Genomic DNA, 24,450 nt, shown 5'->3' on the forward strand with positions numbered 1-24,450 from the left:
CTTCAAGCACAACAAATTAAATTCTGATTAAAAGATCCTGGTGGTCTTATTTTACTTGAAAATATTTTTTATAGAAACGTCTGTAAATGAATGTTTTGCATGAGAGATAGAAATTTTTATTTCATTAGGAATTTGCATATTTTTCTCAGGAGTTCAAGTGCAGAGCAGCGACCCTTTATCCTCAAAATGCAAATACCCTTCCATCAGAAAGCTCTGCCAGCTGTAAGGCTTTAGGCCAGTTTGTTAGAATTTGAACTGGAAGCAGGTCAACCTCTGCACTTGATGTCAGGACTGTTGGATGTTTACTCAAGCAATACTTAATATATATCTCTCTTTCTTCTCTTCTCTTATCAAGATGCAAAGGTATTGCAACTGATGTAGGTTTGAAACCCTCCGTCAGAGATTCAGGCTTATTTGATAACAGCAAGCCAACCTGACAAGCCTGTTAATTTTCACCCTGCTGCTCCTGTAGAAAACATTCTGCATTGTTGAAAATATTAAAGGCCACCACAGAATGGAGGAGCATCTGTAGCATAGTATGACAGAGAGGGCCAATAAACAGAAAGCCTCCCTGGGTAGTTAAGTTGGCATTAACTGTTCTTGTACAGGATTTTTCTAATCCAGTCCAGTTTGATGTTGACCTATTATTTCTCTGAATTCAGTTTTACTTCCTTGCTGGCCAAAAAAGCACAAAAATGAGATGTGCATAGAGTGGTAAAAGCAAGAGAAATGACAAAGCATTATCTAGGAAGGCCAGACCAGGACCAGTCTCTCTAAATACTTTTTTGCTGTTGTAGTGGAGAGTAGTGGTTTAGTGTGTTTGGTAGGATGTTTTTTTCAGAGCATGGGGACTCAGTACATGGTCAGGTTTAGGTTAAAGACATCCTTAAGAGATAAACACAGATGAGCGGCTCACTGCTTTAGGTTAAATCCCTCAGAGCAGAGGTAGCTGTGCTAACAAGTCCATTCAGCACTTTTCTCAATTGATCAATAGGCTCTGATGGAGTGAAAGTTGTGTATGAGTGTGGAAGTATAGTAGGAAAATAGGGGGGATGCAGAAAATAACAGGAAATAGTGATTATAGGGTGTAAGAGTTCTTAATACTGTTTAAGAATTCTTAAACCTTATATATATATATATATATATAAGGTATATATATATATATATATAAGGTATATATATATATATATATATATATATAGCGTTTATTGGCCACACGCGTGTGTGGATATATCAAAGACTGTCGACTAGTTTTACTCAATAAAAATGTACAAAACTCTGTATACTGCAATGTAAGCTCCAACAAGGCAAAACAACAACAGAAAGGACAAACAAGGAAAAAAGTCTCCTTAACATCTTCCAGAGCTGGTCAACCTGAAAAGCCCAATGTAGTACAGACAAAATAGTTATTCTGGGAAATCTTGTGTGCAGCCTGTAGCCATGTTCCTTCTTTCTTCGCAAACTAAACACAACTCTTTTGCAGCACTTCTCACAGGCCAAAAGGTGTGACACATTGTTCTCGCACGCAAAAAATACCTTCCAAATTTAGTGGCTGGAGAAAGAAAGATATTGGCAGTGTTTAGTTTTTAGAATTTTTAGTTTCTTGTCATCTCAAACGCGTAGGAAAATAAAATAAAAATGTGCAGAGTCTCATGCAAGTGGTGACTGCCATCATGTTCACATGCATGTGGGTGGAGTTGCAGCTAATTGTTATTATTATTCCTGTTCTGCTAATCAAATTATGGTGAATCAGGTGGAAAATAATCTTCATCACTTAGTATTACAGACTTAGATCACTCAGATAAATTCTGCTTTAACATGAGAATGTGCCCTCCCCATCACATAGGAATGATTTTTTTAAAAGGGCAGACGAAGCACATGCAGGACATGTTTTGACTTGCATGTGACATATTTTTTTTGCATGTTATGTCTGCAAGGTTATGACTGAGTCTTATGTCGCATAAAAGTAAGGCTCCAGTTCTGGGGACTGTTGCTGTTTCTGAAAAAAAATACTACTTCAGAAAAACACAATAAATATTTATATCCAATTTAATAGCATGGATATTTAATGCTAGATAATGGTATTCGTCAACAAATAATAATGAGCAAATAGTGGCATATAAATGTAGTGATGTAAACTGTAAAGATTGACTTTAAAAACTTTTTTCTACCCTCCCTCTCACCAGGTTCTCCTTACAGGGATAAAGTGACCATTGCCATCCTTCAGCTCCAGGAGGAAGGGAAGCTGCACATGATGAAAGAGAAGTGGTGGAGAGGAAACGGCTGTCCAGAAGAGGACAACAAGGAAGCCAATGCCTTAGGCGTGGAAAACATTGGCGGTATCTTCATTGTCCTGGCTGCCGGTCTGGTTCTCTCTGTGTTCGTGGCCATTGGAGAGTTCATCTACAAGGCCCGCAGGAACGCCGACATAGAGGAGGTAAGTGAAGTGATGCTATAAACTGCTGTGTGATGATGCGAAATGACCAGATTAAAGGTTACATTTTGCTCTGAGTAGAGGGTTGGGGTTTTTTTTCTTTTCTTTTTTTAGAAGAGACCTAGTTTTTCTGTAGATCGTTTAAAAGCAGAAGTGATTAACGTCTGGAAGTATGCACTGACAACGAGCAAAATTTTGTTCATTCCTCATTCTGCGTGTTGGAAGTTATGTTTTTTTGTTGAAATCAATGGCTCATCTGAGTGATATTACTCAAATTAAAATTTGCAATTGCTGCTGGTGTCTTGGCTAGACAGTCATTAGAATGATTTGTGACTTATTGCTTTGACACAGTGAATGCTAGGTTTTGATACAACTAGAAATTGTAGTCAAATAAAACACAAAGGTCTGTGTGGGGTGTTTTTTTTTATATACTACAAATATCAGTACTGGATTATCCTTCAGTTCACATGATTTTAATCTTCTTTTTGGAGGTAACAAATATATTTCTCAAGAAAAGCATACCATTTCACACGTAACAAAGGCAGTATTATATCATGAAAGATCAACAATGCCATGCGCATGATTCATGTTTTCAGTCTGCCTTATTTTTCTTTCTTTCATGTTGTTTCCATATTGTTATTTATTATCAGAATTTTTTTTTTCAAGTTTTTCTGTGTTATCTTTTCTCATCCATCCCTTTTTTTTCTTTGCATCAGGCATTTTGTTTCTTTTATGGGGTGCAGTCTCGTCAGTTTCAGCGCCGTGGCTCCACCTCCTCCTCTGGCACTTCCTTATCTACAGATCTAGAGAGTGGCAGGCTACTGGGCGATGACACTGAGTAGCCATGACAACACAAATACAACACATGCTCACTCTTATTGATAGGTTTGTAACCGGGTGTCCTTCTCCCTGCCACTGTTCCCAAAATATGCCAGCATAGCTAAACCTTCAACCTTCAGCGTCACCTAATCCTTAATCATTTCTATAGTTGACCCTTTTTTCCTTCAGCGTGTACCTGCAAAGTGCTTGTTTATTTCCAAAGTGCTCCCACCACCCTCCCTCACGCAGAGCTTAATAAAATTATATAGTTCTCTTGAAACTTAACAGTACAATTTCAGTAGTTGGGTTTACAGTACTTGCAAGTGGTTTCTGTGCAGAGGTGGCATCGTGCTGGCGTGTCTCCGTGATGACTTGCCCTCCCCTCTCATTTGTATGCTGTTTCTTATCTGTAAGGAGCAAATTAATGATTAGAGCCTTAAAATACAGCCTCCGTTCCAGAAAGCACTCAAAATAGTTGCACATTTTTGGTAATGTGGAGTCTAAAAATCCTAAAAATTCAATATAGCTTTAAATTATAGCAACTAGTTTTACAATGTGCATTAAGTGTGGCACTATAGGGGAGACTGGGGATAGTTGTAACGTGGGTCAGTTGTAAGACTTCCAATTTCTCCCATCAGGGCCAAGTTTCAAATGATGTGATTCATCCTGTACATGCCCAATTCAGTTCTTCTATCACATGTGAAAAATTAGCACATTTTGGCAAACACAGACAATCTAAGAAGATAAATAGTAATTTTTTTTAAAACTTTATTTCAATGTTTAATAGCATTATCTGCTTTGCAGTTAAACTCATCAAACCTAAATCATGTTATTTGTATGTCTATGGGGATATATTCTGTGTAGGTCTTTAGTGCTAATGTTTTAGCCGTTGGCTGTAATGTTAGCTAGTTCATGGCTATAGGAGTCTGGGTCATTTGCAAAAGCAAAAGTCTGGGTTAGTTGTAACAATAATGCAAATGTTACAACTTACCACACTATTACTTTAACTTATATTAAACAAGTTGGGGCAATGACATCAGCAGAGAGAGGTTCACTGGTCACCTTTGTATATGCGGTTAATGACATTGGCAACACAATTCCTCCAATGTTTGTGCTCCCACACATACGTTATGCAGACCACTTTGTCAGAGATGGGCAGTAGGAAGTATTGGTAGTGGAAATAAATCAGGATGGGTGCGAGAAACAGATTTCCTCATCTTTCTGAAGCACTATGCAAACCACACCAAGGCCATGAAAAAAAGTATTTCTTCCCATGGACATTGCGATGGAATTGCGATACTGGTGCACAACTACATTTTTTCAGCTTCATTGTTATGTTCAAAAGTTGGTGCAAGAGTTGTAGGTTAGGCCCACTGAGCCAATGAGGCCAAACTCAAGGAAGACCAACCAAAATTAATGAAATATTCAGTTGTTGAAAATTCCATAATTTGTTTTAGGGGTTGGAAAAGCTAGATTTCTGCATTCTGTCACACACACATAGCTACATAAATGGCTCTAAGTGCATTCAGGTGTTGAATAACAAAGATTACATGTTAAGATTTTGTCAGTATCCTTATTTCATTGCGTTACATTTCACCCCAGGATATGTTACAACTAACCCAGACTATGGGGTTAATTGTAACATTTCACTCTTTGTGTTTGAGACCATACCATGTAATGAGTAATTGTGCTGCAGAGAAAATAGCTGCACTATTTAATAGCAGAGACATGTAAATACTTTGCATTACATTTTGAATCCACTACCTTAAAAGAGCTCCAATTTACAGACAGAAATGTCAAAAATGTTACAACTATCCCCGGTCTCCCCTACTGATGTTTTCTTCACTCTGGTTAAGTAACCTTTCTTTTGGCAGTGTAGTCTCAGTAGACTTTTGTGTATACTCTCAATGCCTTTTGGGAAATCAAAAGATAGGAAAACTTATTTGAATATTTCCTCCTCATTAAGCTCATTAGTAGACTGGTTTGGTTGGCTGAGGTTAGGATAGCAGTGACTGAACAATGTGTTGAGTTAAGATGTCCCTTGACACAAATCCGGGGCCAGAAGTAAAGTCGTCCTTTCATTAATAACTTATATTACTGCAGAGAATTCTCAGCGAGGAAATGATGGATGGTATTGCAGAGGAAAATAATTTTCACTTTATCCCTGGACTGACCTTATGTTCCTTTTCTTCTCTGAAAGGCAGTATGAGAGTGAATGCAATATTCAGTCAGATAAAGCAAATATTAACTACTACTGTGAATTAATAACTTTACTACTGTTACAGGGCATACAGTCGGTGCATGCAACAAGTGCATATCCTATAACCTACTTAGTAAATTGATAAGATACTTAAATTATACAAGAATGAACATTGTATTTGATGTATGCATATCCAGTGATAAATTGGTGTTTTCACAAGTAAAGTAAATATAACTTTTTGTTGTTGTTGTTGTAATCAGGTACGATTTTGTTTTTACAACTAGTCACCAAAAAACTTGAATTGTCAGTTGTTCAGGTCAAAAAAGAAGAAGTTTTTTCTGGTATTCATAGGAAACCCATACTAGATCAAGAAGCCCGAAGCCCAAGGATGGAACAGGAAGGTTTTCTTCTATGTTGTAAAGCTCAGCAGATAAAAACTGGATGACTTTCTGCTGTGAATTATGATTTCATGAGCACGTCATCCAGAGTAGGGCAAAATAAAAGGCAAATAACTGCGATTGAAGATTAATGTGTTCAATGCAATGTACTGTTCTACAGATTCAGATAAGCCTGAGGCTTTTCATTTCAGATGGCCTTCTTTTTTATAATTTCAAATGATTACCATACTTTAAATCCATAGCTCTCTGCAATAGAATGCACAGCAGACACTGTGCTTTATCTCTGTCAGTAATTGGTTTTCATGATGAGACAACAGAGTTTATAAATGTTTCACAACTCTTTCAGAGAAAATTTACAATATATGTGAGTTTTCCCATTCCTGGTCATCTGACTCAAACCAGTTCTCTAATTCATCTTCACCCAAACTCCTAGTAGCATGTATCTACTGGAAATCAGTTTATTTTGGTGTCTTAACTCCGGCCTTTAATTGTTTATCTCTCTGGCAGTGTGTGTCTTTTAGCGCCGTGATGGAAGACTTGGGGATCTCCCTGCAGTGTTACAAAGGCATCCGGAGGAGGTCACGACCTCACGGCGGCGCGAGGTCCGCTTGCATCTTCTGTCAACCCAAACGTACTTCAAAGAGGGAGGGAGCGAGACGAGATTCCAACACTTAAGCTTTGAATCAGAAAAGAAATAGAAATGCAGAGACTGGTATCTGATCATTTTACAGTTCTCTTATTTTTTTGTGTGGGCCACCAGCAGCTATGACGTTATTTCCTGAGCACCTGTAGACTGCTTGTGTATGGATAACGCATTAAATACTGTACCGTAAATGTAGTTGACAACACTTTAGCCTTGTATCAACATTAATAATGTTAAAACAGGTGATGACCGCAAGAATGAAATCCCTGTCATAGCGTAAACCATCGATGTTCCCTCATGGCTGTAGTTTGGGTTAAGGCGTCCGCAGAGTTGAATCTGCAGACTTTATAGAACCTCCCATCGTTTAATGACAAAAATTCACTGATTTTAACAATAAAAAGACTTTTGCATTTTTTTAAATGGTTTTAAATGATTTCTTGCTCTCGTTTCTTGCTGGCAGCAGTGTGTGTGCGTTTCTTGTAGGCACACACTGAAGTAGCTTCAGGGAGGATTGCTGAGCCAACGCTGACCTGCGAAAAGAGATAATGACCTCTAAGGAAAGACACAAACACACCTGCTGTTTTATAGCCTTCCAGTACCAGCATCTCAAACATCAATCCTGACACACAGACACACACACAGACTCCTTACAAACACCTGTGATCATGATGTCATCCCGGAGATGGATCAGAAAAAAGAATATAATACAGGGAGAATGGAAGGACAAAGTGAAAAGGACGTTTTATAATGCTGTAAGCTGTAAGGAGGTCAAAGACAAACACAGTTTTTTCCTTCCCTTGAGAGTAACAGTCTTGTTTTTCAATAAGCCTCCTTTTTTCAGCGTGTATTTGTCAAATTTGACAATGTGAGGAGAAATCGTGTCTTCCAGGAGTGACAGTAGATCCCAGTGGATGTTTGCATGCCACAATGAGATTTGTTACATTTAAGTACATTTTAAGCTTGACATACACGCTGCAGTAGACCCATCAGCAGATTTAGAATTTACAGCACCAAGCCTCAGACTGAACCATAAAATTAATAAAAGCCTATATTTTGGAAATACAGAATATTCCCATTAGTATTCTTTATAAAAGCTTGGTTTTAGGGATGGAGGCTTATGACAGCTTCATTTAAATTTAATATTGTTTGACTACTGTACACATTCAGTATGTCTTTATTCCCCTCTCTTACTCAAACAAGAGAGATGTCTCAACTGACAGGTGAGGATTATGCTGATGAAAATGTTCTTAGGAGCCTCAGCAGTATTATCTCTCAGCATTACTAACTAATTCACGCACCCCTGCTGGAACTCTACTCCTAAGGACACGGTGAAGGATACCAACTTTGACACTTGACACACATCAAACGGATACCCCGGCACAGCACTGATTAACATATGTGACAACAAAGTCTTTACTGACAAATCCAACTCTCATTCTCCTTTTGGTCAGTCCCCACATTACAGTCAAAGCTTCCCCATATCAACTTTTGTTCCTGTCCTCTTGGACTTTTTTTTAAGATCAAAGACTGAATAACCAGCTCTTACCCAACCTGTGTACTTTTCATGACTGTGTCCTCCTTTTACCATTTGAGGCTTTCCGCTCACCTGCCCTGAACTCTAGCTGGGTGTGTGCTCTGTCCACCTTTGTGCCTGAAGCCATCTACTGTTCCTTTCTTTCAGTTATTGTATAAACATTACTGCAATCGGTTTTAGAGTTAACTCCAGAATATTACAAACCAAATGATAGTAAGGAAGCAATTCCAAGGGGACAGAAACTAAGACAAACTGTTAATGGATCATCTTAAAGTTTAAGTCTTGATAATGTCAGGACATTCAAAACTGACCTTCACTTCCCTGATCTTAGCAGCTAATGCAATGACATTTCAAACAGGACAGAGCACTAAATGCTGTTAATAGCTTATAAATTGTTGGAGTCAGAGGTTTTGTGCTGTCGTTTCTCTCTGTAGACTCTGTATGCTGGTTTGTGTGTATCTTGAGAGAATTCAACCAAGCGTTTCTTAATCTCTTCATGTAATGAGTTTTCTCTTTTTTGGTATTCAGATTAATTCTGGGATTGGGCTCAGTCCAACGTAGCGTTTGGTTGCCCCTAATCTCCTAACCCCATAATTCTTAATCAAAACCAAAGGCAGTATTTTTTTTTATCATTATCTAATCCATCACGAATGAGGCCATGGATTACAACTCCAACCTTGGCATGCTGCTAAACTGACCGTTATTGCTAAGCCAGGATGACCTCACCTGACTAATGCTCTGTTGTCTCAGGCTTAAACTCTTCGTCGCAATGATCTCAAAGCACAGAGCTCTCAACCTGGGGAAGTGAAAGAGAGATGTGGAGATATGAAGGGATTGTGGCGTCTGTCTGTTTTTGCTGTCAGTAAGTTTGAAGTTGTGGGGGAAGAAGAAAGCTGTCAGAAAGCCTTCAGAAAACAAATTAAAAAAAAGGTAAATTACAGAGCCTGCTGTTTTCCATTCAGTGCCAAAATGGAGAAGTAGAATGCACTTTCTCTAAGGTGGTTTTAAGAGTCTTTAACAAAGAACAGGAAAAACTCAGCAGGACAAAGTTTAGATTTGATTTCATCACATTTCTGAAGAAAAGTTTGTTTCTCACCAATTTAAGTCCTTCAGACCTGTCAGACTTTGTCCATGTATTACAATATAAAGCTCTTAACTGTACATGCAAGTACAGAAGGCCCAAATCTAAATAATGACTGCGGAATAAAAGAGGCACAGACATTTGAGTGCGTCCCATCCATCACAATGTAATGAACAGTCTCTGGGGCTGATAAGGCACATCTCTGTCAACCTTCCTGTCAATGAAGACAAACGAGAGGGAGGAGGACTCTTAGAGGCGCAGAGCATTATTTATCTATCCCCTTCTGTTTCTCCCTCCCTGCGCCTGCCTTTCTCTCCTGCTATGTGAAGTCCTGGCTGCAAAAATTCAGAGTGAATGCTGCCATCTGCTGGTGTGCAGGGGAACTGGGCTTGTGAATAAAAAACTGAAAACTTTTGAAAACCTCTGCAGTTCTTACACGGGACGTTCAGTTATTTTTTTTTTTTCTTAAATAGACTTTGCAGACTCAAGCTTTATCTGGCGCATATTATAAATATGCTGGGATTTATAGTTAGCGTCCGATTTAGGACCCCTCTTTATGCATTTTCAGTAAAGCATTTTACATTTGAAAGCTTCATTAAAAATTGGTTCTCCGGTAAATACTCTCTATGTCTAAATGGCTTTTTGGCTTTTAAATGGTCCCTATGCTACTGGGTCACAGCACAGATATTTCTAGATACACAGTTTTCCCTTTTATTCTCTGACAACGATGGGATGATGAAACCCCAACTTTTAATTTGTATCTAATACAATAAAAAAAAGCATATATCATTCTAAAGCACAATGTAATATTAACTTAACCCTTATCCACTACCAGTATACAAAACACCTAAACAGTGTATCACCTAACCCTTTTAGGTTTGAGCTGGAGGCTACTGCAACCCCATAAATCAAAATATAAACACACAAGGATGCCCTGTTTTGTCGTCCACATGAGCTATCATAACACGAGATGCTCGTTCTGAACAACTGCCTCACTGCACAGCTATTGCAAAGCCCAACACCATCCGAGCGGTGTGACCGTGTCACTCATAGCAGTGCCGCAGCTATGGGCATTTTTGCGGGCTAAAGTCATGTCATCTGAGACTTTTAATTGGGCCCGGGCCGCCACAGGGGGACAGCGGACGGCATTCCTCCTCTGCCTGCGCCCTGTGTTGCTCTTCGCTGCGTGGCTCTGTGGATAACATGCACATGCCTGCGCAAACATGAGCTGCTGGAGTCCCTCTGACTGTCACTAATGTATTGACGCCTTGGCTACGTGCTGGAAAACGTAAACTTTGATAATTACAAAATAATAGAGTTATAGTCTCAAGATAGCGGAGGTAAGCTCTCGAAGAGACAGTGGTGCCATCTTTGCTGGGATTTGCGGATTGACGGCTGAGACGCCTTTCTTCTGAAGAGACCTCAACATTGACCTCACGGGAAGCGGACCGAATCGGTGTTGAGGACTCACACTGCTACCTGATTTAAAACTTTAACACTGACTTTTCTGCGTCGAATTCTTGCTGCTTCAGGTAATAATGACTTGTTGGCACAGACGGTGCATTTCAACTATTGGGTGCGTGCAGAAGAGGTGCATATTTATGGAATATCCTATAGTCTCCATCACAGTTTTGATTATATAACGTATAATACGGTTGCATTTAGATGCATCACCTGTGTTGATCTGTCGCCAAAATCGGACCTTCTGTTTCCCTACAGAAGGACGCATTATATGGTCTGAAAGAATGTTTCTTTGCAGTAGAAGGTCACTGAGGTGTGTTGGCTGAGACAGTGAGTGTACCAGGGTTAAAGCAGGCAAACGCACTGTTATAAAAAGCCTGTACATTCACTGGAAAGCGGAATGCAAAATCCAGACCTCAGAGCCAGTCTGTCAAAGCTCCCAAATTATTTAATCCCACAGCTACTCCAAATGCATGATGAAACCGACGGCTGTGTGCCTGAATGTGCGTGTGTGTGTGTGTGCTCTGATAGGGCTCCTTTGTAGTGGTTTTAATATCAAAGGGTTTGCTGTACACCTGCTGAGTTCAGTGTTTAGTTTCTCTGGTGAGGTAAAATCACATTAATATGCTGGGATAAAAAAGAGTTTGTGCGTTCCATGGCAGATAGAAAATTTCTAGTTCTACATTCCTGGTCTTACTACCGATTAATCTGCTGATCTGCTGAATAAGCTGAGATGTGGAAACAGTTAAAAAAATTATGCCTTTGAATTTCTTAGACAGAAGGAGACATTTAAAATCAAGAAAATGCAAATTTCACATCATAAAACATTGAAAAGATGGAAACTGCTACATTCATGAAGCTGGAAACTACTTTCAGTTAGAATCTCTGAATTTATTAACAGTCTATTCGGATTTCTTTATTTCTTATTAGCTGATTAACTAACTGTGTCATTGTAGCATCATCACTTGTCTCTCATGGGGTCATTTGGCTTGTGTTAACAGCTTTGTTGTGTGCCTGTGACCTTACAAAGGGATAAATGATCACCTCAACCAGAAGAGTGTCTCCTGATAAATCTGAAGTTAGAATTGCCTTCAGCCTTGATGACAACTCAGGTAAACACACACAAATACATACTGTGGGTGCACACTCATATTATGCTTAGTTCACTGAATTTGGAAAGTTACTTTAAAAATGATAACACGTTACCGATAACTTCTGTTGTCAATGTAAGCAATCTTTTTAATCATTTCAATAATTTAACAGTCACTTTATTTTTTATAACAAATTATTTTAATTTGTGAGAAAACAGAAATAACTTTCAGATGCTGTAGGCTGTAGTCTAGGTGTTTCCTCAGGTTTGCCACAGATGGTGTGCATGTGGGCCTGTGCAGGTGCTATTCCATCAGGGATGGTTAAATGTGAGTTATACAGCTGTCAAATCAAACCTTACCTTTACCACCCTTACTCTAAAAAATGCTGACTTCATGTATAGACAAAAGTGTGAATCTGTTATAGATTGATAGTGCTGTATGTTTCTCCCAAGAGCTTAAAACACACTAAAAAGCAGCATAAGAACAAATATATATCACATTGTCCAAAGCTATGTATCCACAAGGTAAAATAACACAGTTTTATGATGATCTTATAGTTTCTGGTGCACATCAGTACTTCCAGTGTGTGTGCATTTTCATTGTTTTGAGGTGGTTGCGTGCCTTCCAGTTTTTATGAGCTTGTAACGTGTAACCTCGAGCACAAGTCTGTGAGCACCTCTGTCTCTGCTCTCTAAAATGATCAATGCAGATGACACAGAAAATGGCAGGAATTGTGGCTCAGCAGTGCATAGTGGGTATTGATTCTGGAGAGTATGCCAGTGTTATGGCATTTTGTTGTCATTGTACAGACCTCAGTCCAACACTACATTACAAGGGCACTAACTGTGGATGTGCCCTCCACGTGCATTACTGAGTACTATGAGGAGTACTATAAGCTAAGGAAATTTACATCACTCTAATCATAGCAAATGCACAAATATGTTCAAATGCTTCGGGTATAGCACTGGCAGGTTGTTTAGACCATTTAGGATTTATTTGATTGGCAGGTGGAGATTAGTAGCAGTTTGGTGCAACAGTTAGCACTGTTTCATTTCACCAAGAAGGTCCTGGTTTAGAGACTAGCAGCCTGCTGTGTGAAGTAGGCAAGTAGGTTCTCTCCAGCTTCCCTCCATAGTCCTAAGACATGCTTGCTAGGTTTAATGTTGTGAATGTGACTACCTGTGTTAGCCTTGTGATGGCCTGGCAACCTGCCCAGGATTTAAAGCACCTCTAGCCCAGTTACTGGTGGAATAGGCTCCACCTCCCCCATGACCCTGACTTGGAAAGCAAATTTTCATAGAAAAGGCCAAATGAAAAATTGTCAAAATGTAAGCCTGTCTGTCAGCCTAGCTACGATAGCTTTGCTATTTCATTTTCTGGAAGGAATCCTCGCACAGCCGAAAAACTGCAAAGTAATGGTAACATGTTAAATTCTACAAGTACTTGGATTACTGCACCTGTGTAATCACAAAAAATTGAATTAATAAATGTAATCAGTCTACATTTATCTCACGGTAACTGTAAACAGATGTAAATGTTTACTTTGTATTTTTTTATGTAACTGTTAAATTTAACAAGCACAACGCCAGCTATCGAATGACACACCCACAAATCTGTGTTGCAGTATCCGAAAATGAAGTTAACACATTATTTTGAGGATAGTTACGCATATAGCATTCAACACCAAATAAATCCCGAGGTTCAACTTTCACTGCATTTCCAGTATGTGGGGAACATGTGAATGATACAACCCGCACACCCTGTGACTTTAACTGTCTTCATTCTTCTACACTGTAACTGAGACAGGTGCTCTCTCTATTTCTGTATGACCATAGCATATTAAAGAAAGAAAAAATCACACGCGTTTGTGTATGTGCAGCTGTGTGCTTGCATGCATCTGCATGCGCAAACATATACAAGTCAGCTGATAGTCCGTATAATATTCCATCATTTATTAGTACAAACATAAACAGTTGTCTTTGTCCCTAAGTAACACACACATACAAACACCTACACTACCTATGGTTCTAGGTGCTGTCTGTCAGGATATTTTACTGCAGTGGGGCCAGGCACTGGGACAGCAGCTGCAACTATGCAATGCCAGAGTCGGGTTTCCTCTCTAATACTAACAGTGTCCCGCTGCCTGATTCACTGTTCAGCTTTTAGAACACTGGTCTAAATTTATAAGCAGTTAACAGTTCCAGTCCAGCTCCACCCTCTGATCCCCCCCCAATCCCTTGTCTTTCTCTTAGGAAACAAGATGAGGCCACAGAAGAAAGCAGATACTCAAATATGTCTTTCAACAGAGACCGATCGTCTCATGATCATCTGCTTGTAATTCAGTGTCTCTTCCTGAATTATCATTTTTTTCATTATACTATATCAATATCTATTATCATTCATATCCACCTGATAACTGAGGAAAAATGAATCTTCCCATTGAATGTTTTTTGTGATTTCCTTTCTCTATGGAGCTAAAAGAGGCCACCCAAATGCATGAGATATCAATGGAAAGACCAGAGTGTCCTCTATTTAGTCCATCTTATTAGGATAGCTCAAATAAGTCAAAAGATATAGACCAAAAACAATTGTTTATTACAGAGGACATAAATGAATAGGATGGTCTCATGAGGATATTATGAGGATAACATATATGGATGGATGGATGAATGGTCACAGAGGTCTTTGCTGTACGTAGGTGTAGCTCTGGAGCTGCTCAGACTCTAAACCTCCAAAGTCCAACTTTGGATCTTCCCTTGGCAATCATGTTGTTGTGTCTTTGAACTCATGTTTCTCAGCAAGGGGGCTAAGAGCTGTGCTCTGTTTGGGGATCATCCCCTAGGCCTTTCATGGCTTCATGCCTGGCATAGTTATAACCCCACACTGTGTCAATTCTAAGCATGAGAACTGTATTTATTCCACATCATAATTGCCCCCATGGTTTTTGGCAGGCCGTCTAATTCTCCTGCTTTTAGAAGGTTGCATCATCCTGGGATTCTCCACATGTGTTCCACAACTCCAGGGGGGCATTACTATCAGGGCAGAAGCTGGGGCAGACAACCTGTCTGTTTCTGTCTGGCTTCCTATTTATCTAAACCACTCGCTGTCTATACATGTGGTCTGTTTGTTCTGCTTACTTTGTTTGCCCTGCTTACTTTGTTTGTCTGCCTGCCACATAGATGTCCCTCTGTATTCTTATCCTGCCTGTCTTTCAACCTGACATCTCATTACTCCTGTTCAGTAAGAGGACGTGGCTCATTTATAAGTGCAGCACTATGTTGCTATGTTGTGGTGTCATACAAGAGACCCATATAGTGTTTCAATTTTGGCCATTTTATGAGCCGGAGGAAAGCCTGTAGAACAAGTGGCGCATCCAAGGAAAACACTGTTATCTGTCTTTTTATGGGAAAAGTTCTAAAAAGTTATAACTAAAAAAGCAATAACAATAATAATATTGACACATTTCTTACTTTACTGGCACTAAATTTAGCCATTAATGTTACCATGCAGAGTTTAAGATTACAAGTTTTCATTCACACTTTCTTTTTTTTTTTAAGAGAGGCCTTGTGCTTCAGACTGTCCTTCACCAACAGCAGGTGAAATGATAAACCGTGCATTGTTTGTCTTCAAGGTTTGATCATTTAGAAAGTTCATACAGTTCTTGATTTTGCAGTTGTTGGAAAATTATTAGTTTTGTGCAAATTCCAAGCTTCTGTAGATGAATTATGATAGGACCTGATATATATGAGCATCAGAAGGAAGGAAATCAGCACTGGGTGACAGTGATCAGTAACAGGAAGAGACTTCTGAGAGAACCGGGCTGGTCCTGCTGTGAACAGCTGGAGATGAGGGGGAAGAAAAGATAGAAAACAGGAACGGTGAGGAATCATGAACAACTGCAGAACAAAATGCAAACTATGGGAGACAGCAGACAAGAAAAGTGTAATCGTAAAAGCAGAGAGGGTGTCTGTCTCCTGAACCCACACTGGGAGCTGGTTCCACAGGAGAGTCCTGATAGCTTGATAGCTGAAGGCTCTGACTCCCATTCTACTTTTAGAAACTCTAGGAACATAAAGTAAGCCTTCATTCTGAGAGCAAAGTAACACAGTACAGTGAGACACTGAAGATATGACGATACGTCATCATTCAGGGATTTCAACAGGATTTTACAGGCTCAACCGAAGGCTTTTCATTGAGGTTTTAGAACAGCCAGATAACAGGTAGTTAAGCCTAAAAGTAGGGTATACGTTTTAGTTTTTCAGCATCACTCTGAGACAAAAATATTTCTAATTTTATCATATTTTCCATGGATAAAGGCAGGTCTAGAGATTTGTTTAAAGTCAAATGACATATCTTGGTCAAAATTACACCAAAGTTGAGCTCATTCATACTTTTACTTTTACTTCAGTGTATTTCAGGTGAAAATGTTGTAGTAAGGTTTCGGGCAATTAAAATTATCTGACATCTGCAGTTACCGCGGTTACTTATTTTTAGGATTTTCAGCTAAACATATAACTTCTCTGAAGAAGCATTTTACATATTGGAATACTAAGCAGTGTAAATTCGTATCACCATCTCAGATTTACATGTGGTATACAGTATGTTAATGCATCATTAATACAGCAATTAGCACTAAATAAAATACACAAAACCTCTGTGCTATTCTGAACAGTTTTTTATCATTTAAATTCTTTTGTTTTTTCAGTTTTCTTTACAGTGTTTTCTGTTTACATCTAGTAGACTCTAGTAGATCTATACTTCTACTAGGTGGCAAAGGTAGTATAATGTTATAAGTTTTATATCATTTGAAAATCTACAATTTCACTGTGACAAGCTTTCTTTTGCTATAAATGTATTGTAACATTATTTTGTAACGCTACAACATTATGTTGCGCAACATTGTAACATTTTTACTCTAATTAATTCTAAATGAAAGATGTCTCAACAGATGTAAAAGATGTGGAGGACCTCTCCCAGACTTTCCCAGATCTTGAACAGCGGCTACAGGTATCTGTTCACCATGCTGCATCCTACAGCAGTACTGATGCATTTGTTTGCAGTACAGCACACAAAAGGATGAATACAGCAGAAAATTCACAAAGCTAAGAATGTATAGCACTGCATGTGCATTTCATTAAATTGCTTTAATCTCACTGTTGTCATTGTTATTTGCTCCATATTGTACAAAGTTACATCTATAAATACTACACAATTTCTCCGACAACATTTTTACTGAGGTAAAAGAAGCAGATCAGAAAATATGTAAAAAAAAATAGAATAGAAAATAAACAACAGTTGAAAAGAAAAAAACATACATTGGACATTGCTGCTTACAAATAAATTGGATACTGCTGGGATTTTCCTTCAAATCTCCATTGTAGTCAGGGAAGCAGTTGAATCTTTAAATATGAACCAACCTGGGTTGTAGTAATCAACCTCTGTAAATTGAAAAAACAAAACAAAAACCCAATTCACTCTTTGCCCTCCCCATACGGTTAGTGTTGTCATTGAATTATCCTTCATCGAGTATCATTGACAGGGGCACATAAATTGTATGTGGAGTACCAAAACAACAAGAGTATCAAATGATAATGGTACCAGACCATTAAATATAGCTTTCAGACAGTGTATTATTACACACTACATACAAAGAAGAGGCTTTGGAAAGTTTGGAAAGTGTTTTCTTGTTTACACAATATACACATATTAAAAGGATAACTTGTGGGACCTTCTGCCTTATTTAAGACAGGATTTTAGTGGTTATAAAAAAATTAATTTACTCAAGCTGAAAGAATTAAATTAATCTAATTGGCTGCTAACTAAATGTTCTTCTCAGATATGATAATTTTAAAGCAGATTTACTCTTTTGGACTGTTGTTGAGACAGCCAACAACAAAACTGACGGCTCAAATTCCAAGAAACCGTAAAGGACACGGCGTACCATACTCTGATATGATTCAGAACTAATACTTCATCTCTCTCATGTTGCATGCTTTACATCTTTTATTTCTCTCTGACCTTTTGCAGCCAGTGCCTCCTTGTGTGTCTCTGAGAGAGAGCGTTCAGGTGTACAAGGAACACTGCAGGATGGCAAGAGAGTTCCACCAGGTCAAAAATGAGATTGCTGTGCTCGAGGATCGCAAGTAAGGCACTAGTACAGTCGCTTCCATGTTAATCGCAGCAACCCTTTTAAGCCATGTTAAAATACAAAGTCGAAGCTCCTTGTGACAGGGAGCTTCGACTTTGCGCAGCGTATCTCACTCCAAATTAGAGTGCCAGGACGTGTACTACTGAGGTCGAATTATTGCTTAAATCTCTCCGAACTCTCCAAAGATTTAGGAGTTCAATTCCCACTATAGCATTACATTCACTAAAAATAGAACTGCAAAGTATTTTGGATCAACATGTCCACCAGATGGCACAGTTAATAGCCTGTATACAGTATTTTGCATGGAAACCATCGAGAGCATTTCTCTTAACATGTTGTTTTAAAGGGTGATAATTTAAGACTTTCAGGTGTATATTTCCATTTTTGTTTTTTAATTTAATCCTTTCTAATTTTGTTAGAAACAACATCAAGCACATGCGAAAATTACAGTGTGCTAGGTTTCTTTGATTAGTTCAGAATCATCTACTGGGAGGATATTACATAAAGTGCAGCTCTGGTCAGGTTTAATTGAACAAGAACTATTGTAAGCTTTAATACACAAACTCATTGTATGTTGGCATAAAAGTGGGGATGTGTTACACGCACGCAGTTGACAATGCACCCTGTGTCCCCAGCAGCTGCGGGTAGTTTTAGCAGTGGGATTTTCATGGGCCTTACTCTTACCCCACCACCACACCTACATACACACACAGACATGCACTGACACAACCGAAACCACTTCACAGTTCCTAAATACAGAACAGCATGCGGACTCCGACTTAGCCTTGAATCTAGACGAGGTGGGTAAGGCTGGTAGAAACTCCTGTTTCTTCACGCTAGCAGTCGGAGACATTCACGGTCACATTTATACTACACGACAATCTGCTTTGTAATGCTATACTATAAAATTTGATATGGTGACTTAACTTTAAAAATGTGCACACTGTTGTCCTCAAAAATAAATAAATACCTGCAAAAAATGAGGTGCAAGTTATACTAATTTATTTTGAGTTTGCAGTAAATAAGTTACATGAAAGTAGCGATACACCAAAATAAATGAGCCTGTATACTTCTTTAAGTTAAATACACTTTATACAACCAGCCCTAATTTTAGAAACAAACTCAGAAAGTCAGTCCACATGATCTAGTTTGGTTTAGATAACCAAAAGAACTTAAACACTATATTTACATATTGTGTTTTAAGAGACAGAGATCTCATGTTGGGTTACATTCATGTGTTAGATACAACATGCACATACAGGAAGAACCGGTTTTTAACATATGAGCCACAATCCTGAACATGAGCACTAGCCAGGACTCCTTCAGCTCCACAGTCATGGACGCCTGCTCCACTTAAACCTTCACAATCTTCTAAACTACACAAACATATCCATAAAAAACAAAATCTAAACCTGAAACAACAACAGTACTTATTCAAACACTACTTATCAAGCTTAATTTTAACATTAACACCCCCATGAGTTCTGTCATTGAAGAAGTTTTAGAATCAGTATATGTCGGCTTTAAAAACTATTGCAAATTAAGCTAAAAGCTTTCATTGACATTAAGTCAGTACTTTGTGTTTACGGCATAAGATTTTCCTGATGTTGAAACTTCTCATTAATAGAAATGTTTTTTTCACCAAAAGGAGGATATGCTTACTCTCTATTCTGAGCATTAAGAGAAATACATCATACAATACTTCCTTTATGGGGAAGTGCACACAGAAAGAGGAGGGCTTGAGACATACAGTGAAGTTTTGCAAGGATGACTACAGGAACAACGCTTTAACACAGTGGGGAGGGATTTTCCAGAACGTACGGCTCCTTTTAGTCATTCTCAGACAAGTACACACTAGTTTGATGGAATTCATATTTCATTTACCTTCCAGTTTCTAGATCATCTCTACGTTCAGTGTTTTTGTTGCCAGTGGATTTAGCCTTATTCCAGTAAGATACACAAAAAGGTTCAAAGTTGGTCAAAGGGAAATACAAGAGTTTACAAAAAGTTCTTTGACTAATATTGGGGCTTTGGTTTTTTGTTGTTTTTTTTTTTTTTTTGCGTGTGATGAAATCGTGACATGGCAGATTATGCAAGATAGAGGAGCTGACAAAACTGGTTTTATAGCCGATATCTCAGACAGTGTGTGAGATATCGCCCCCTCCCCCCCAATTTTTATAAACTTTGGTACACAAAAGTAACAAACAGATGCTTTAATAATAGGAAGTTTATTTGTATGTATAGCACTTACACATGATTTAAAAGTACTTCACATTTTAGATTAAACTACCCAGTAAGAAAGCGTTCATGTCCCAACATACAAACTCGGTTCACACATACAGTATTGCTTTAGTTCATACACACTACCATACAGACAGGTCAATTGAGATATTAAGCCTTTGTGAAACATCATATTGTAATACTGCAGGAACCATAAGCACTTTGCTCTTTTTATTCAAGCAACAAAGCATCCTAAAAGTTTTGCTTACTAATTCAGATCAATTTTCAGTCTGATTTAGTCTAAGGAACTGAAAAAAAAGAGTGTGGCTGTACATGCTTTCATCATACTTTGCATACTTTCGTACTTGCATCATATTTTCAACCAGTTTCTTTGTTTGTGGCTCACACATTTTGTTCAGGAAATAAATTGTGCAGACCTGTTTTAGAGTGTGATCCAAGACCTCAGTGTATACCAGAGCTTCCCTAATACCAGCATTTCAACAATTTAAAGTCCACTACTACTCTCAGTTAAGTATGCTTCTCACTTAATGCTTTTATCCCATTAAAACTCCTCACTCTACCTGTTGTGGATAATACATATCATTTTTCTTTTTTTTTTCTTTTGTTGCTGTTCTGTAACCTAATAGTAGCTGTAATACAACACTCACATACATTCATAGATGTCAGGGCGTTACATGTAGTACCACATTGTACACATAGCATGTCCATGCAGTACTGCTGACAATGTCTTTCAAAGTCCAAAGGCTGTTCGTTTTTTTTTCGCCAAAGGAAGTCAGATCACGCCGTCTAAACCTGCTCTACAGTGTTTCAGTTCGGGTAGCTTTATTGAGGATAGTATTTATATTTGGTTTAGGAGGTTATTGTGAGCCCACAAGGACTGGAATAAGCGTTCCAGTGGGCAGAGAAAGATTTTTTTTCTGTATACATCATTACTCCTGAAGAAAACATTAGAAAGGGATGAGGTTTTATTGAAAAGAGTAGCTCTCGGAGGTGCCATCAGTATTTTTTATGTTATTTAATAGAATACAAAGGATGGAACAGAGTTTATTTACATCTTCCAATAAACGGATGCATTCTCCAAATTTAAAAGAAATCTATTAAAAATACATAGGAGCGGGTTTGTGGTAGCCACCATGTTCCTCTACCATATTTGAATACAGTGCCTGGAAAGGACATCTCTCTTCCCGCTCGTGCTGTTTTACATATGTGGCTAGAGACCGGCCACATACGTAGTAGGCAGAGGAGAAGTCAAAGGCATTTGTGTGCCATGCAGGGACATTTGATCCATGCTTGCACCTTCAGACTCAAGATATGAATCATTATACCTATGTTTTATTGTCAGAGGAGTCCCCGTTGTCTCTGTCATAAAGGACATAAAGGACAGAGACAACACCACTGGCCTCTTAATGAAATATTATCCTCTTTCTACCTCTTCCTTCCAGCCTAATCTCCCAAGTTGAAGTCAAGGCTCTAACACATAAAAACATGCATAAAAATGCTTATTTATTCCCAATATTGTCGCAATTACTTATTGTCAGTAGCTTAGACAGCTGACAACAGGCTAAACAACAACAACAACAGCTGATTATAAGCTAACATTATACCAGCTAATGCTAGGATCTTTAAAAAAAAACTCACATTCCCACTGATAAACAAATTGATTAAACTCTCACATTGTATGAGAATTTATTCACTAAATCCCAGAGTGCAACAAAGTTACGTCCACTTCAAAGACAGTTTCACCAGTCCTGGCTAATAGCAACTAACATTGGCTAACAGAGGCTAACATTAGCAAAAACAGCAGTGTTACTGACAGAAAAATTCAAATATCCGCAATAACTCATCTCAGTATGAATGGTCAACAATGAGCTCCGACTCATTGACCTCTATTGGATTCCTTTCAAAAAGTTTTACAGCCTTTTCCAGTGTAAATAAATGTGGATGCATTGACAGCTGAAGTAAACAGTGGACTGACAATCTACACAGATAGTTTTTCTCTATCTACCGAGAACTACCGATATGAGGTACAGGCTAAATTTAATGTTTTGCATCTTTCTTGGCTGATTAAAACATGTTTGTCCTAAACCAGCCACATAGCTAGGATTATGACTGCAATCTGAATCCTACTGACATTTAGCAGTGAAAAAATTTACACACTGTAAGTTTAAGTTAATAAACTGTGATCTTTAAAACATTTATTTTGATTTCAATCCATTTCAGTGCCATCATGACCATGAAGTCTTTTTGTTCAGGGAGCCAATAATAATGTACTTATGCACAGATAGATCTTTGATCTGTGGCACATAAGCCTTGGAGCGCACAAGAGACTTTGTTATCTGCATTTATACCAGTCATCAACAAACTATATTTTCCTACATGTGGAAAATGTTGTGAATAATACACAGTATTTACTTCCACATAAAAATGTTAGTTATTTTTTCAGGTCTGTGAGTGATTTCCCCTCTTGGTCCTTCCTGTGAGTTTGCATTGTTTCTGTGTTTATTTTGGCTCCCCCCCCCCCAAGTAACCAAAAAGCTGAGTACTCGAAAATGCTCATCTGCATGAATTTGAGAAATCTGACTTTTCCATGAACTGGGAACCTTTCCTGGGTATTTCCCTGCCTCAAACCGAGTTTATTCTTGGATGTCAATAACTGGCTGTTAACATTTTCCCATTCATCCATTTAGGCGCAAGTTGCTGGCGGAAATGGTGGAGGATGAGAAGGTTGCCATGGAGATCGCCCATTTGGAGGAGGAGTTTCGGCGTCTGACAGAGGAGAACCGCACCTTGGTCACAGTCCATAAAGAGCGTGCTAAGCAGCTGGAAAGGCTCTGCGTTAACAATCGAACGAGGCAAGACTCCTCGTGACCTCGGCCAGAACCTAAGACCACCAGACTCTAAGCTGACACTAGGGCCAGGAACCAGGAACAAATACTCAGCTAGTGCTCGTTTTACGCAGTCACAGTCTGTGAATCAGCTAATTACACAGAAAGCTGTGGTTTCTATTCATGTCTGAGTCATTTGTTTGAACCACATACATGCAGTTATCAAGTTGTTTTAGTGATTCCACCAAGCTATTACACACTGCCAGTTAACTGGGTACTGCTTTGTCTCTATATGATTATGCATAACCCTCCTGGTTGCCAGTGGAAAATCTAAAAATACAATATTTCCATACATAGTCAGTTGCTGTGACTCTGATATCTGTCTTAGGTCCGGTAGAGACTCAAATGTTTTATCTGAGATCTGCTGAGGGAGCCAAAGGTGGTACGATGTGGTCCAAGTATTTTATTTAAGGAGTGTTTAACCTCCTCTCCCTCTCTCCTACACCCAGCTCATGGATGAATGTTTCACACACTGTCAGGCATCTGGAAAATATAAGTATTTGTGAAGAACAGAAATATAATGGGTGACTAAGTATTTCACAGTATATGCTGCAACACAACACTGTAAGACTTGTACATTTTCTTTTTTTTCTTTTTTCTTTTTTTTGAGGTAGTGTATGTAGTAGAAACAGGGAAATGTACAGCATGACGAACTGTTGGTTATTGTCCTCATACAAATAAAATGTGTTTTATTTTGACACTCGCATCAGTTCCCTATTTTCATTTCTCCAAGCCAGTGTTATGTGTGTGTTTTTATGTCCATAGTGATTACAAAGAAAAGGGAACTAGATTGTTTTTTTTTTTATGTCAAGATTAGATCATTCTGGAGTTATGAAACTGTCACCTGATTGGCTGGTTTGACTCTTGACAGGCTTCCCTGTTTCTCCAAATCATGTGATATTAGAAACAGCACTTTGTAGTTTTGCACTGCTGTAGCTCCTCCATTCACTGAAGCTGTCCCTTTTCTTTACAGAAAACCCATTGTCTACAGTAACATTCACGCCATTTGTCTGACGTTATGACTTTTCACCTCCTATCACAGCAATTTCATCAGTATATACTTGGCCAGTAAAAGTTGCTGACACATATAATTATATTAGCTATTCAGATACTGTTTGATGCATAATAATGATAATGTGTAATTATATGGGGCAGCAGTGCTCAAACAGGTGCCGTGTGGAACCACTGGAGGATGGAACACAGACAAGTGGGTGAAAAATATGAAGTGAAACTAATGTGATTTTTTTTTGGGGGGGGGGATAATAACCAAACAACATTTTGCTGACTGGATCTTCTTCTCTTTTTTTGCAAATGATTCATGGAAATTGTTGTGTGTGTGTGTGTGTGTGTGTGTGTGTGTGTGTGTGTGTGTGTGTGTGTGTGTGTGTGTGTGTGTGTGTGTGAGTGAATTGGGCACTGAAGAAAAAAACTTAAGAAACCCTCCTCTAAGACATATCACAATAAGGGTGCAGAGTATTTTACACCAAACATAAAGCCTACCATAAACTAGTAAAA

At 38.6% G+C, this 24,450-nt stretch overlaps 2 protein-coding genes across 6 annotated transcripts in view; both read left to right on the top strand.

The window, feature by feature from the left end:
* The window catches only part of grik1a (glutamate receptor, ionotropic, kainate 1a), a 39,073-nt gene extending 29,472 nt beyond the window's left edge, over positions 1-9,601 (top strand). For 2 of the 4 annotated variants that reach the window (XM_005928035.3, XM_005928037.3), the window contains 2 exons: positions 2,187-2,437; positions 6,359-9,601. In XM_005928035.3, coding sequence (XP_005928097.1) covers positions 2,187-2,437; positions 6,359-6,526 — 419 coding nt within the window. In that variant the 3' untranslated portion in view covers positions 6,527-9,601. Of the gene's footprint in view, positions 1-2,186; positions 2,438-3,150; positions 4,083-6,358 lie in introns of those variants that run through there. The other 2 variants (XM_005928036.2, XM_042223363.1) reach the window with 2 other exon arrangements.
* Positions 9,602-10,094: 493 nt separating this feature from the next.
* On the top strand, positions 10,095-24,111 carry map3k7cl (map3k7 C-terminal like). Of its 2 annotated transcripts, none has more exons than XM_042223371.1 (5): positions 10,095-10,641; positions 11,572-11,682; positions 16,598-16,668; positions 17,689-17,804; positions 22,738-24,111. In XM_042223371.1, exons 2-5 carry the CDS (start codon positions 11,607-11,609, stop codon positions 22,916-22,918), a joined length of 444 nt encoding a protein of 147 aa, XP_042079305.1. In that variant the 5' UTR covers positions 10,095-10,641; positions 11,572-11,606; the 3' UTR covers positions 22,919-24,111. The 2 variants fall into 2 exon arrangements, with proteins under 2 accessions (XP_042079305.1, XP_005928096.1); XM_005928034.2 differs by having other exon boundaries at positions 10,099-10,641; positions 16,610-16,668; positions 22,738-24,110.
* The last annotated feature ends 339 nt before the right edge of the window (positions 24,112-24,450 follow it).

This window comes from Haplochromis burtoni, unplaced genomic scaffold (assembly GCF_018398535.1).
Source record: "Haplochromis burtoni strain Fernald_Lab_line unplaced genomic scaffold, NCSU_Asbu1 Contig_109, whole genome shotgun sequence".
Classification (NCBI taxonomy): domain Eukaryota; kingdom Metazoa; phylum Chordata; class Actinopteri; order Cichliformes; family Cichlidae; genus Haplochromis; species Haplochromis burtoni.

Excerpts from the sequence above, each read along its gene's own strand:
- map3k7cl (XM_042223371.1), top strand. The coding sequence starts at position 11,607 with ATGATCACCTCAACCAGAAGAGTGTCTCCTGATAAATCTGAAGTTAGA. Across the intron at positions 11,683-16,597 it reads CAGCCTTGATGACAACTCAG|ATGTCTCAACAGATGTAAAA; the intron begins GTAAACACACAC and ends TCTAAATGAAAG. Across the intron at positions 16,669-17,688 it reads ATCTTGAACAGCGGCTACAG|CCAGTGCCTCCTTGTGTGTC; the intron begins GTATCTGTTCAC and ends GACCTTTTGCAG.